The 14,721-nt window shown below is 40.7% G+C and overlaps 1 protein-coding gene across 4 annotated transcripts in view; it reads left to right on the top strand.

Annotated features, from left to right (window-relative positions):
• The first annotated feature begins 1,933 nt into the window (after nucleotides 1-1,933).
• ZNF131 (zinc finger protein 131) overlaps nucleotides 1,934-14,721 on the top strand; it is a 182,346-nt gene continuing 169,558 nt past the window's right edge. For 2 of the 4 annotated variants that reach the window (XM_078675033.1, XM_078675030.1), the window contains exons 1-2: nucleotides 1,958-2,106; nucleotides 6,067-6,196. Coding sequence is in view for 2 of the 4 variants with exons in the window: in XM_078675030.1 (XP_078531156.1) it covers nucleotides 6,073-6,196 (124 nt within the window). In the remaining 2 variants the exon portion in view is untranslated. Of the gene's footprint in view, nucleotides 2,107-6,066; nucleotides 6,197-14,721 lie in introns of all 4 variants that reach the window. The other 2 variants (XM_078675031.1, XM_078675032.1) reach the window with 2 other exon arrangements.

A 14,721-nucleotide genomic window follows, 5' to 3' on the forward strand; every position in this document is an offset into this window, starting at 1 on the left:
GCCACATAAATCTCGATTCTTACGGATCTAACCAAACACTCCACATCATCACAGAAATAGCCCAACAAATCAATGTCTTGTTCCCCAAAAGATTTGGGGTTGATATCAGGAGCTAAAAGTGGGATGCTGTTTGGCCACAATTTGTAGAAAGTGCGATCCGCAAGGTTAGTGACAGGGGCACTAGAATAAGCCATGACCAAAATACACTTCCCATCAATAATGACATCCACTAATGGCCCTTTAATAGGTTTGGAAGGAAGAGGTTGGTGGAATACGGACAATGTTGTTAAACTGACTGACACACGTCGCGATTCTTGACAAGGTTTACGCTGATAGGTCAATTCTAATTTTACTTTTGGTCCGAGTTTTGATGTGGTGGACACGCCAGATGTCCTAGATGATAACTCTGGAGCAACTGTTACTTCTTCTCCTGTTAGCTGCTCAGACTCTGACTCAAGGTCTCACTCACATTCCTCACTCTTTTCCACTCATGAGGGAGGAATTTCTCTTAACCAGGGCACTTGTAGGTTACCCATCAAATTACAAGAGTATGTTTTATATTGATTTTTTTGTTTAATGGGAGGAGGGTGAGTCGTTTCTTTAATGTCTTGGAATGTGTAAACCTGGAATGTTATCCATGTAATGTTGTGTTCTACCCTGGCTCAGGCAGTTGCTTCTGCGTTTTCTGCTGTGCAGCTGCCTTCGCCGTGGGTTCCCATGTTACTGCATATTGGCTTTTAAAGCATTTGGGAACTGAAGACAACTCTGCGAGTATTCTTATTCAACTCAGTCACATCCTTTTCTCTGGTGCTTGAAATGGTAGGTACTCTAAGGGGTGAGTGTTTGAAAAGTATTAGCGTTCCGTCCATCATCTCCTTGTGTTTGCTTTGTTCACCCTATGTTGGTAGGGTATGCCCAGACGTGGGTCCCTTGCTCACTTTGCCACTGGATTCAAGATAGTCTGCAGATGAAGGGTGTTACCCAGAAAGCAGTCCCAGGATGCTTGGTTCCGGTTCAGGGAAGACCTGGCTTGGCCGTTCCGGTTGGACTGTTCCCATGAGGCACAGAGTCAAGGCTGAGTTGCATATAGCTGGGTCGGAACTGAAGTTGCGAAGTGAGCTAAAGAATGATGATGGATTCAACCCAAATCTGTGACTAGGGGTGAGTGACTGAAAAGTTTCAGCGCTCATCTTCTCCTTGTATTTACTCTGAACCAGAGTACCTGCTTGTTTCTGAGAAGTGCCGGTACGCTCCAATTAAAAGTATTACGTCATGATTGAAAAGTGCCGGTACTCTCCCTCTCAAAATAAATAAGAGCCGGTACTCAATACCGCACCATTTAAAGCACTGCTCCTCTCCAAATGGCTGACTGGGTGATTTTCATGAACATTCCCCTTATCATATGTATACTACAGCATTAAGAGGATGCAAGAGTTGAAACCTCCTAGTTTCTAACCTAATGAAGCCCACTCCCCTCCCCGCTTTGGTATAACTAATAATCTATAAGGCTGAATGTAGAAAAAAATTAGAAAAACGTATGTTTCTTCAGGAGCCCAAACCGCACGTGGAGACGAATACCAAAACAAAACGTTCTGCAAGATTTTCCACACCCAGGAAACGGCGGCTCGAAAGGCACCTGCAATCCGCCGAACTAAACAACGTATTATTGACCGTAAATAGTTGCCCTTCGATGAAAATTCTAATAAATTCCCAGCTCCAACTCTCCACGTTGGATTAGTACCGCCACTCGCTAAAACGTAAGCAGACTGCTCGTACAAATATACACGAGGAGTCTACAGCCAATCAACAGTTTTGGAATTCTTTTATTGTGCACTACGATTGGCTGGTGTACTTCCGGTACTCCAATCACCGTTAATCTTACACATAAGCAGTACCGCCGACTCCCACAATATGTGAATCCCTAGTATTGGTTATTATGCGACCCGGAAGTGCTAAATTTACGACCAAATGACGTCCGTTAAAGGATTAGTCACTAACGACGGACATGAGGATGAATTCACGGAGGGTCCCTGTAAGTAGCGGACAGGTGGTCGTCGTACCGGTGTCCTGAGTTTTTGCCAAATCAACATAAGTTCAGAAACAGAGGTAAATCTCTTCATGTGTGTACACTTGCCCGCAAATCTCCTGCATACTCTCTTAATTGCCTGTGTCCAAAGCAGTTGCAACCCATGAGTTTATGTGATCTCTTTGCCGGATGTCACAACCCCTCTTCCACAAAACAGTGAGATTATGGATAATATGATCTTGCTGCCAAGATGTTAGTAACCTGCCCAGAGTGACTTTGAATGTAAAACGGTGGTCTGTAGTTCTTAGGTAACAGTGGTTGTCTGTCCGATGTAAGGTGGCAGAATTATTATTTCAAGAAAAAGTCCCAGATACCATTCCTCTTCAATAAATTTAGTTAAACAACTTTTCCCTAATGTTTGTCTCAAAGTTCCACATTAAGAGAAGTTCTCATTGGACATGCTTGGAGTTTATCTTGGGAATATTTGTAACCTTTATACTAGATCGTGTGACCTCTTTATTAGGGGGTGTGTATTCAAGCCAGGATTTGAAGGCAAGCACAAGTGTTCAGCGAGTAGTGTTGTGGATCCATAGCGGGATACTCAAATTAGACTGAATGCATTTCATTTGATAATGCCCCTGCATATTTTTAGACCTTCTGATCTCTTTGCCATCAAACGTCATAGTTTCATATTCATATGTGACTTTAAAAACAAAACTATATGAATCTATGTCTGACATCTGACATCAAATTGTTTTAATATCGAAGAGAGATTTTTCTTTTTTTGTTTTCAGTAGCCTGCCTTGGGGGTGCATGTTTATAAGAACTAGCGATCTGAAATGGCTTTTTTTTTGTCTTGCAAAACATTTCAAGTTGTAAGCTTTTTGCCAGGCAGATCAGTTCCCTACCCGCCATTCATACATTGAGGCTCTATAGATAGCAAAACACACCATCCAATGCAGACATTTAGAGCATGTTCAAATACACTGCCATCCGAATTAAAACGGGAATAGCAAATAGTCATTTACATAAACCTTTTTGAAACAACACAATTAACCTCGTGCTTGCTGCTGAGGTCTTTGTGTTCCCTGTTGCTTGACTGGCTCATTTCCCTGCAGGTCAAGCTCTGCATTTCTGCAACCTCTCTGCGATGCATGGAGTGTTGCTGACGTGAATAGTAACACGTTATGTACGAAACTGGGAAACACCAAAGGAAAAGGGAATGACTCCTATTTTAGAAAAATAGTCTTTGACAATGCTGCATAATTTACGACATGTGCTCTTTCCACATTCTTCCTTCTCACAAGTCTATTCAAACGATTTATTTGCAATAATCTTACTACTTATGGTGTTTTCATTAGATACTACAACGTATGCTTTGTGTTTATCTGGTTAATGTTTTACCTACTGCACACTGTCACAGGAACATCAGACTAATGGTATACTTTACTTAAGGCTCGAACATCAGTATAGTGGTATGCTTTACCTAATGCTCCCTGTATTGTACTGGCTGGCCCCAACGCAAAACTCATTCTGTTGTTAATTTGTTCACTATAGCAACACAAATCTGATGGGCGGAATGCTGAACATTATCAAACATTCACCCCTAGTCACAGATCTAGGTTAAATCCATCGCTTTTTTTGCTCACCACACCATTCCAGTTTGGACCAAGCCATATGCAAATCAGTCCAACCTGAGCAGCCAGGCATTCCCTGGAATGGAAAACAAGCCTCCCTGGGCAGGTTTTGGGGGGCCTGGCAGATCGGGCTGGACTGTTCCCACGGGGAGTAGGGTCAAGACTGATTTGCAAATGGCTGGGTCCTAACTGGAATGGCATGGTGAGCAAAAAAACGATTAATTTGGGTCCAGATCTCTGTACTGGGGTGAATGTTTCAGTGTTCAGCATCTGTCCATCATCTTTTTGTGTTAATTTGTTCACTCATTAATTTTCCTGTATGTATTTATAATTCTGGAGTGAATGTAAGTAATCAAAAGTATGTAGTACCTTGAATCATGTTTTGCTTTTCTCAATCGTGCTGTTTAAGGTTTTACTGCATGATCTTCATGATGTTTGAAGCAACGGCTCGATTACTTGCTTATAACTGATTTTTCTCACTTGCCACAACAACATATTTACTCAGACTATTAACTATGTATTAGATTTTTTTACCTTGTTTTTAGTTTGATTGTTTTATGGATTTGAGCTCAATATGGTGTCAAAAAAGATTTTGAAGCTGGAAAGAACATTCTTTAACCTTCCCTACGTGGGACCTTGTTGCATGGCTGCTTGTGTTGTGGCATGGTCACTTATTTGTAGCAACACGAAGCAGGTTGCCCAGGAGGTCTCTTACATGTAAGGATTAGGTAACTAGCAACTTAACGTCAAAATGAGAACCAGGCTACTGATTTATTCAGAGAGGCAACATATCTCACAATACAAAAGTTACTATATCCATGGATTTACTAAAATAATGTTGTAGGGACCCTTGTCACAAAGGATTTCTAAATCTGGTTTATGCAAGAGATTTCATCTTCCATTATAAAGGCACCAGGCATGGGGAGGGGACGCTGCTTCTCTATATTTAAAAAACGAAAGAGCTCCCTTCTTTGTATTTCCATGAATTCTCCCAATATTCATCCAATCTCCTAAGATTGAACAAAGTAGTTTAATTAATTATGCCAGCGGTTCTTAACCTTTTGACTTCTCTGGACCCCCACGTGATCATTATTGTAACCGGGAGACCCCACTGAATCATTACTGGAAACCAGGGCCTGGCCTAAGCATTTTTGGTTATTTGTTCCACAAAACAATACATGTAAAATACAGAAGCAAGCATTCACTCAACAAATGCATAAATAATTAGATATTTTGTTTAACTTCACAAATAAGATTTTTTTTATTTTAATGAGAAGTTTGGAGCTTTTCTAAATTGAATCAAGGCCACTCATCGTCCATACTGCATTCTGTTTGATTCACTTGCACTGCTCCCACAAATGAGTTCTGAGGATGACCACTTAGTTTTTAGCCTTCAGTTTCAAACACCTTCACATTATAGTATGTTTTAAAAGTTGAAACTTTACATTTTGCTTCTTTATTTATATACCCTTTGATAATCTGTTGATATTATTTCATTTTCTAGCAGTCGCAGAACCCGGGTCACCGGACCACGGGTTAAGAACCCATCGCCCATAAATCAAGATTTGTGAGGTAGTCATAGCTAGGCCTTGTTACTCCTTCAAGGCATTGAGACATCAGTGTACAATCCTTCCAAGTGATGCCAGTTGCAGGGAGATGTAGCCTTGAAACAAGACTTAATGCACAGGCGAGTGTTGTACAGTGATGTAAATCCTAATATATTTTGAACATTTTCACCCACATTTAAAGCCTTATAAATTCATTCGCTGCCTGCATTGTCACTTTCTGTTGATGTGGGATCATACATAAGCTAATTTGTCCCTCTCATTATTCACACTGCAAGCTCCACCCCACTGTCCAGCTTCTGGTGAGCAGACTTGTAGAAGAGCTGGTAAAACAAACAGAATTTCTAATGTCATCTGCAAACCCACTGTTTTGGCGGGGTTGAGCCCTCCCCTAATTTGTGCCTATAGAAAAAAAACTTGAAACCTCAGCAGCTAAAGAAAGAGCAAATGCTAGTGGTGGTCTTGCTCTGAATCTCAAGCCCCCTCTTTCTACATGAACTCTTTATCTTTGTATGGAATATGGATTAGAACACCTGAATCATGGTGCGAAAGACACTTTTTCACGACTCGTGGGTTACGCCATTGCAGCAATAGTTGTACCTGCTGACTAGGCGTTCCTTAGTTTTGCAGTTTTGTTTGTGTTGATTTCTTCACAAACGTCTTGTCCAATTTGTTACTCTCATGTTGGTATACTAAAACATTGTGACGTTTATCATCTTTGCCTCAAAGGGGATGCTGTATATGGAAAAAGCTGTGCTGTTCTTTTTATTTTTATGTATTTTTTTAACATTCATTTATTTATGACATTTTTTTTCGTTCTCTGTACTGCAATATCTAGTTCACTATGGAAGCAGAAGAAACGATGGAATTTATTCAAGAGTTCCCAGAGCACTACAAAGTCATGCTGGACAAACTTAACGAGCAGCGCCAGCACGACGAATTTACAGATATCACTCTTATTGTGGATGGTATGTATTACTCTAGCGTTCTTGAGTACTTGTGTTGTCCCAAATTTTGGTGATTTGATTTTAAATGTCGTTTTTTGTAGTTTCTATTTGGAAAGATATCATAGTTACATCATTTCCTGATGCTTTTGCTAATTCATCCTTAGGAAAATATTGCATATGCCAAATGCTCCAGTTTGACTTGCTATCACTGAGGCGCTCATTATAAGTGCCCTCTTATTTCTGATGGAACCAGTACCAGCAGTTACCAGCCCCATCTAAATTGAGATCCACAGGAATACCACATAACTGTTTATTTTCGCATGGACGTTTCTTTTTCTGACAGTGGCTAAAATCTACAGTGAAATGTCTTGAAGACATGTGGAATTACATGGGTGATTTGACCTGGAATTCACCATTCACTTGGTAATTCCTTATTTTTTAGTGGATACTCGGAGTCCGATTAGAATCCCCGTATAACTCCTGCCTTCTGGTCTTCAGGTACCCCCAGTATTAATAACTCTTTGGATAAAGTTAACAAGAGGATTATTGGGCCTCTCTGAATGAGACCCTTACTGGAATTCTTTCCAGTCGTACAGCTCAAGATTGTCTTGCTAATTTAGTTATTGAGAAGATGGTCAGCTTTACGAAAGAATGCCTTAAATATTTCTTTTTTTACTTTTTAACAATGGGAGTTTCTTAGGCTGGGGGTTGCTCTGAGTTAGATTGGAATTTGTATCTTCATCATAGAACTGTACAAAGCTTGGATGCCTGGAAGTAGGATGGTGACTAGGAGATATTTTTTAATCAGTTGATATTCTATAAATTATTTTGACAAAACATAATTTACTAAATGTTGCTACTTATTTGGATCTATGCTTTTGCATGCCTCAAAAATGATTACTATAATCTTCGTTATCTATATATATTTGAGAATAAACACATTTTATCTATACGAATGAAATAGCTACAGCTTAACGTTTTAATAGTGCTATCAGGGATGTGGACTTTTTAAAATCATTTACTTGGCCAAGGGACAAAATGCCACTGAGATCTACATGCCCTGTAAAATCTACTTGTCCCACCTATTCCTGTACCTACATCATGTCTTGCCTTTCACCTTTAAACCGGGAGTCTGCTTTATCTGTGAAAGGAAAGCACCAAGCTTGTAATATGACCCTGGTGTGGGCGTTTATTTTTTGCGGGTTTTTGATATAGCGCAAACATGACCCAAAGGCGAGCGCTTCTAATGAACACCAGTTACATTTACACACGGTCATCTTCATGTTATTTAGGCATGGGTAGATTATGGGGACTGCCCAGATCACTGGATGTTTAGCAACGCTGAGACTCGAACGTGGCTCCCAAGGTATGAAATCGGCAGCTCTGGCTGTAACTGGGGGGGGGGTAGTCGGGAGCAGGGTTGGTATGCGTGTGTGTGTGTGATTGGCATAGGGATGGTGGTTGGTGATATGGTGATGAAGCAGCCCCACTCTCTCTTCGCAGTAGGTGACTAGTTGCTCCCTTTGGCCAGTCTTGAGTCTGTGACAGAAGGCCCTGGCCCTACTCCTTCTCATGCCCTGTTCTGAATACTGTATGTAGGGGGCAGTGAGAGCACAGCGGTGGTAGCAGGGGCAGTGTGAGCACTGTAGTGGTAGCAGGCACAGTATGTGAGGCTGGAGAAGGTGCTGTAGGCTCAATGGTCGAAGAAGTGCATTATAAAAGAAAGGGAATTGTTAGTTATGCTGCACAAACAGGATGCAGGGTGAATGAGTCTGGGGGTGCGGTCAAAGCAGTAGCAAAAATCAACAAAATACTGTTTAACTTTTTTGGGTCTTTCACCTTCAGGTAGTACTATAATGGACAGCTTTAATGAAAATTAAATGCAGGTTATAAAAGCATCTGCCTGTTTCTGCACTTATCCTCCAGTTTTATCATATTCCCGTGGCATGGTAGCACATGTTGCTGCTAACAGAGCTGAAGTGTGAAAGGTGTCACTTCCAATGATGGTTGTGGCCAGCCTTCTGAGTGACTATGAATCAAACTAGAGGTGGGAGACGCAGGAATGCTGGTACATAATTCTAAGGATCTTGACAGGCAAGAAGTGAACACAGTTTATGCAAATGTTAGTCTTAGTATCCGTTATAACGACTTCTGCTCAGGGAGATAACCTGACGTAAGAACACTTTTTTCGGAAGTTCAGTTATTGATCCCCACGCTACCATAACCCATCTAGGCCTGCCCCTCCCTGGATTCTAGGGGTCATTTAAAACAAGGCTGGCTGGAAGCTCTATTATCTGAGGGCTCAGCCTTTTTAGTCAGCGCGCATGTGCTGCTCGGAGAGACATTTAGGAGGCTTTGAGAAATGCTCCCAAAGTGGCGATCAGCTTGCCAGAACGCGCGGCGTGCACAGCACTTTTTCACGCGCGCACCACTGGCGGTTTTAAAAAAAATTATTTTTTCGCGCGACAAGTCCCGGCCAGCTCGCGCGGCCAATGCTTGTGTTATTTAGAGGTGAATCATACCGTGCAGTGTAGAGTTCGTGTTTCAAGATTGCAGTGCATTTGTTCCCTGCACTACTGTACAGTAGTGCAAGGGACAAATGCATAGCTTTCTTTTATTTTACCTCTTACTTCTCAGAACTACAGCTCACAGAAGTCAGCACATCAAAACTCACCCTCTCATTGTCATCTTAGTGGTACACAGGCACGCCATATCTTTCCTCTTACATATTTCACATGTATTCTCATCTACATTGTAATATGTAACTCGAAACGCCAGAATGCAGCTTATACGGTTGCAACACATAGTTAATGTAGGCCGCTTACAAAACCAGCTTGGAAGCTGTGAGAACAGGTTGGTGATTTCGTTTTTTTTTGTATTGAATTCCAGGAGTCAACTAAATAAAAGCCAGTTAATCCGATAGTGACTGAATTTTCAAGGAAAAATAGCTCAGAAAAAAGGCAGACAAGCTGGATATTCTTTTCACAGTGTAGTACTTCTGTTCTGTGCCCTGCATTTCACTCGGAGTGCCTTTGGCGCAGATACTGTTATGCCACTTCTCAACTGTAATGATTTAATACAGTAGAGTAGTTGTGCCATTATCTCATTAGATCATTAACTAGGAATGTCACAACTAGACTCAGTCAATGTGAAAATCGGGGACAGGTTTTTAAACTTTTATTACAGTTACCAGTATATAGTAACATTACTTTGTGTTCCTGTTATTTTTGGATTTAAGTGTCTTTCAAATGATGTTTCCTTCATTGATCGCTACAGGCCAGGCAGACACTTTCCCTTAGTACCAGACTTCACACCAAGCTATATTAATCACCAGGTCCTGTCCGGGGGCTAGAGGGGGCCAGGCCACGTGCTCATTGCGAGCCATAGGCAGCCACATAATGTATCTTTATCCAATGCCACAAGGAACTTGTCTAAGATGGAGGTCCCGTCCCGTGGGAGCCTGTGGTTCCGGGTCACGCCCCATGACCCCGATCCTGAGACCCCTTAGCAGTGAAAGGACAGCTGTCACTGGGCACTATTTGTAGCACCCTCCGTCCACACCGCTCTGCTCTGGTGTGTTACACAGGTCTTCAAGGTTGGGCTTGCACTTCACATATGTTCAACCTACCTACAGGAGAGAGCCATTAAAAGGGAACACAGATTTTGGAAACGCGCTGACATTTAGGAAAGCGGTTTCTAAACTGTGCTAAACATGCACGGTCACATCATGCAAGCTTGGACATTTACTTTAAAGTGCTGTAAAGTGCCAAGACTCCCTGGCTCATTCCCACTGAACACATAGCAATGAAAGGGCTTTCTGCTCAGAGACCAAGTACTGGAAGAAGTAAACCTCTGAATCCGTCAGTTCACATTTAAGAATGTAGAATAAATAATGCGCTTCCTAGTGCATGAAAGTGTTAGGAAGTGTCTCTCACCGACGGGTCTGGCCTCTGGTCGCTTCTCTTGGGTCGGGAGTGTCCTGCTTGTTTAGGTGTGTTACCCCCTAACTCCATGATGTCAGGGCACCATGTTTCCATGCCAGCCCATTCTCTTCAAACCATCATGGAACATCGCAGGAAAAACTGTAGATGAGATGTCCGTAATATTGGAAAATTTACCTTCTATTGTGCTGCTACAAGAAACATGGTCTTTGGTACCTTTCTCTCAAAAACAATACTTTGTGTTCGTCCAAGCAGCAGAGGCCTCTAGAAGAGCCCACGCAAAAGGCGGCCTAGCAACCCTTCTAAGAGAAGAGATGGATTGGGATCTAGAGGAAATTGAGCTTTCTCTGCCAAATGTGCAATGTATAAATATTAGGTGCCGGAAGGAAAGATTGGAACCGCTTTCAAATCTATAATTGAAGGCTTATTGGAACCCAGTCTAGTGTATGCCGCCGGTATATCTCCATCAATTCTCCCGTTTAAGACAATACCATTAATTTCATTGATAGATGACAGGAGCATTTTCCCCCTTTTATCTGCTTTTATATTATCGGGAAATACTGGAGTTGGAATAGAGCAGACTTCTTCCTGAGGATGTTTTCCCATGTTGTTAACTAAAGCATTAGACATTTTTCCATTAAAATCCCCAGCCATTATCATCATTAGATATCCCTTTGCTTCTATTATAGTTTCAATTTTCTTGAATGCTTTTGTCAAGAGATGATCTTTTGAGGGTCCTGGCGGGAAGTAAACATTAAAAAGTAAGCGATTATATTATTTGTAGTTTTGATCGGTTTTCGAAGGTCCAATCATTTCCCACTCAATCTACACATGAAAGTGACCATGTACTACTCCTTATAGAAATAGACTTATTTACACAGCATACATCTTCGTGGTCCCTACACTCTTTGGAGGGTCGGGCAAGTGTAAATCGTAAAACAGGAAAGATCTTTTGGAATTCGAAAGCAATTAGTAAAATAAACCATACAATCTCTCACGTACTGTTAACAACTGCAAATCGAGAAGACAACCTAATAAACAAATTTGAAGCTACAATTCAGTCCATTGTTACATCTCTTCAAGCCAATTCAGCAAGATGATTAAAAGGTAGAACACATCAAAAAGGAAAACAAGCTGACTTTAACTCTCAAACTAAATAAATTGATTGGAAATCAATTTCGATCCGTTTGCGCTATAAGACAAGGGAAAATCAGGAAATTGAAAAAACAATACCAACGGAGAAAAGTAAGAGAAAGTAAAGCTCTAAGAGATCGTGTCTGGATCGATGTCCAATTTGCAGTAAAACATAGGAAAACTAAAATGTCCTGGAAAATAATTTCCGAACAAATGGGGATGCGTAAATCAATTCAAGCTACACCAGTATCATCAACAGACTGGGAAAAGCATATTCTCAGGCTTTATAAACCTAATTACCAGAACCAGACCGTTCCCAGACAGCAAAAAGCACAGAAGAGTCAAGGCGACCAGGAGTTAATGAAAATTACAGCCACGCAAATATCGGCTTTCATAGCCTCTGCTAGGTCTTCTGCAGCGATGAGCCTGGATAGAATCCCGATCAAAGTTCTACAAAATAATGCAGATTACTGGGGAAAATTCTTAGCCCCACTATTCCAATATTGTTTGAAGAGTGGGGAAATACCAGAATCTTGGCGGGGGAGTATGGTGGTCCCTCTCCTGAAAAAAGGCTCAAGAACAAGTCCTGCCAATTACAGACAAATAGCGCTATTAGATGCTACTGGCAAGATTTTCGCAGCTTGTGTTCTACAACATTTAAGAGACTGGGCTTTTTCGAATAAAGTGATTCCTATGTCTCAGGCTGGGTTTCGTCCAAAGCACCACTTTCTTGTAGCGCTTGGACGCCTCAGGGCAGCAACCGCGCTTTACAAATCCCCTTTTCATTTCATTTCATTTCATTCAACATTGGACAACATCGCTGTGTTTCAAACAGTTCTTGACAAATATGTTAGGACTAAAGCTCAAATTCTGTATTGTGTATTTATAGACTTTTCAACTGCATTTGACAGTGTAGATAGATCAACTCTATGGAGAAAGTTGGAGGATCTGGGGATTCCTACAGATCTTTTAACAATAATAATCTCTCTCCATACGCAACATGCTGTAGAGAACAAATGGGGGGAGAAAAGGGACTAACCAATCCATTCCCCACGAAGAATGGCTTGAAACAAGGATGTCTGTTAGCTCCTTTACTATTCTCCATTTATATTAGTGATTTACCAGGGCGCTTCTCCCAAATTAAGAATTATCCACCAAAATTATCTCAAATCGACATACACTGTTTAATGCATGCTGATGATATTGTGATATTTGACCAAACCCCAATAGGCTTGCAAAGAAACTTGAATGAACTAAATCAATACGTAACTGAAAACTATCTGGTGCCAAATATCTCTAAAACGAAAGCTCTCTCTTTAAGTGGCAGAGGAATCCTCCATCTTATGTCTGGTCATTAGGAGGCAAACCAATAGTGACAGTAAAAGAGTATGTCTATCTGGGCCGCATCTTTACGTATAATCTACAAGATGGAGCCCACCTCCAACATTTAAGCCAGAAGGCAGACTCCCATGTTGGAGCTTTAAAACATCTATATCGCTCTACGGGAAATAGACATTTTATACAGATGCTGGAAGTCTATGGCATGAAAATTCCGCCAATTCTATCATACGCCATGGAATATATACAAATTAAAACATGGCAAGACATAAAAGTAAAGGAGGGCATCATACCCCGAAAACTGGTAAACGTGTCTCACCAGTTCAAGCTCTTCGCCTTGAGTTATCCTTAGCGGGAATTTTCGCCCGAGTAATCTCTAACATCATAATGTGGGCGTATAATCTCCTACATGCAGAACCAAATACATTAAGACACTTATTAAAATTGGAAACTTTTAGAGAGGAATCATCTGGGTATACTTTTAATAGGAATTTGAAAAAAGCTATTGAGATTTCACAGTGCACGGTAGCACTGTTACAGGTGTGTTCGCGAGCGCACCTGAAGCCATTTTTAAAACATCTGGTCCCTAGAATCAGTTATGAAAAGGACAAAGAATATTGCAGCCAGTTAAAACATTACAAATTGTTCGCAGAAAATATAGAATTTAAAACCCAAGCTCTGTATCTAGGATTTCAATTAGAACATGTGGTAAGGCGCTGTATCCTACTCTTACGTATGGGTATACTCCCGTTAGCAACAGCCTTAGCTAGTTGGAACGGTACAAATAATCCTAAAGGCATATGTGAACTATGGTGGACGACAAAATTTGCTCCACGTTTTATTAATTTGTCCCAATCCAAGTATGGTAGAGGCTCGAGGACGATATAGAACTCCAATGCAATTAAAGTATAATGCTCATTTCTCAAATAAATTAGTCTTGCTGTGTAATTTTCCAGTTGATGAATTTGTATGTTATAAACTGTATACGTTTTAAAAAAAGTTTTTTAAAGCTGTTTTAAAGGTAACATGCAAAATTTTAATATACTTATACAATGAAACGCTGTATAAGCAGTCTGCAACATATCGTCATTTTGCCATCTTAGAAAGAGTTTTAAAAATGTTAGTTTAATTTACTAACAATAATTTTACCTTGTATTTGTTGATCTCCGTAGGGTCTGAATCAAATCAAATAAAATTGAAATTGAAAAATTCAAACCATCGTCATTAGGCAAGTCAGCCCAATTGGTTTAGTTGAAGCAACTTGTGACTACAATTCCCATAATGCACCTTCACCAGCATGTGAAATGAATTACTAATTCTAGAAACCTAATATCCTGACTGCGACGATATAGGCAGGCACCCTAGTGCCCACGCAGTAACTATACCGGCAATTGATTTGTGCAAAAGTATCCTTGTTACCAGTCCTGGGGATATTACTGTAATAGCAAAATTCGAAAGCCCGGGGTGGAACCATGGGAGTCGCTTTCTAAAGACACAATCCTTCCTTTAGGCACAAATGCATTGTAAGAAAAGGAAGTATGAAAGATTAGCGTCTCTTCACTATGGACAGTCCACACCTGCAGCGAAAATTATTATGCAGAAAATGCAGATTTGTCAGTTCCCTACAGATTTCGGACATTTTGCAAATTTTCCAAAGATTTTTTTAGATTACTAGAAAGTGTATAGAAATACCAGAAAATAAGGGGGAAAGAAGTACCTTTGTCTCGCTGCCAAAGAGTCCACGTGTCATCACTGGAAGAGCTGTCATCATCAAACCTTAAAGAGCGTGAATATTAATGCCTGTTATAGAAAAAAAGTGTGTCCCTTATTTTTGCTAGTCGCTCTGATTGCAATGCATTTTATTTTTGGCTCGCCTTTTCTAGAAGAATGCTTAGAGAAATGAATTCGAAGAACACTTGTGACTTTGATGACAGTGTGTTGCCAGTTGTATCGGTTTTTAAGCGAGCACATGATGTCCAAATGATTGCTAAGCGAGAAAATAATTTTGATTATAAGGAAGCTGGAATGTGATAATGACTGTAAAGTTAATGGTGTTTTATGATGTACATGGCCGAGGCGCAGCGAGCTGTTGCAGGAAACTACTAAACAGAAGCTTATGCGGAAACACAAAGA

This window comes from Lissotriton helveticus, chromosome 2_1 (assembly GCF_964261635.1).
Source record: "Lissotriton helveticus chromosome 2_1, aLisHel1.1, whole genome shotgun sequence".
Lineage (NCBI taxonomy): Eukaryota > Metazoa > Chordata > Amphibia > Caudata > Salamandridae > Lissotriton > Lissotriton helveticus.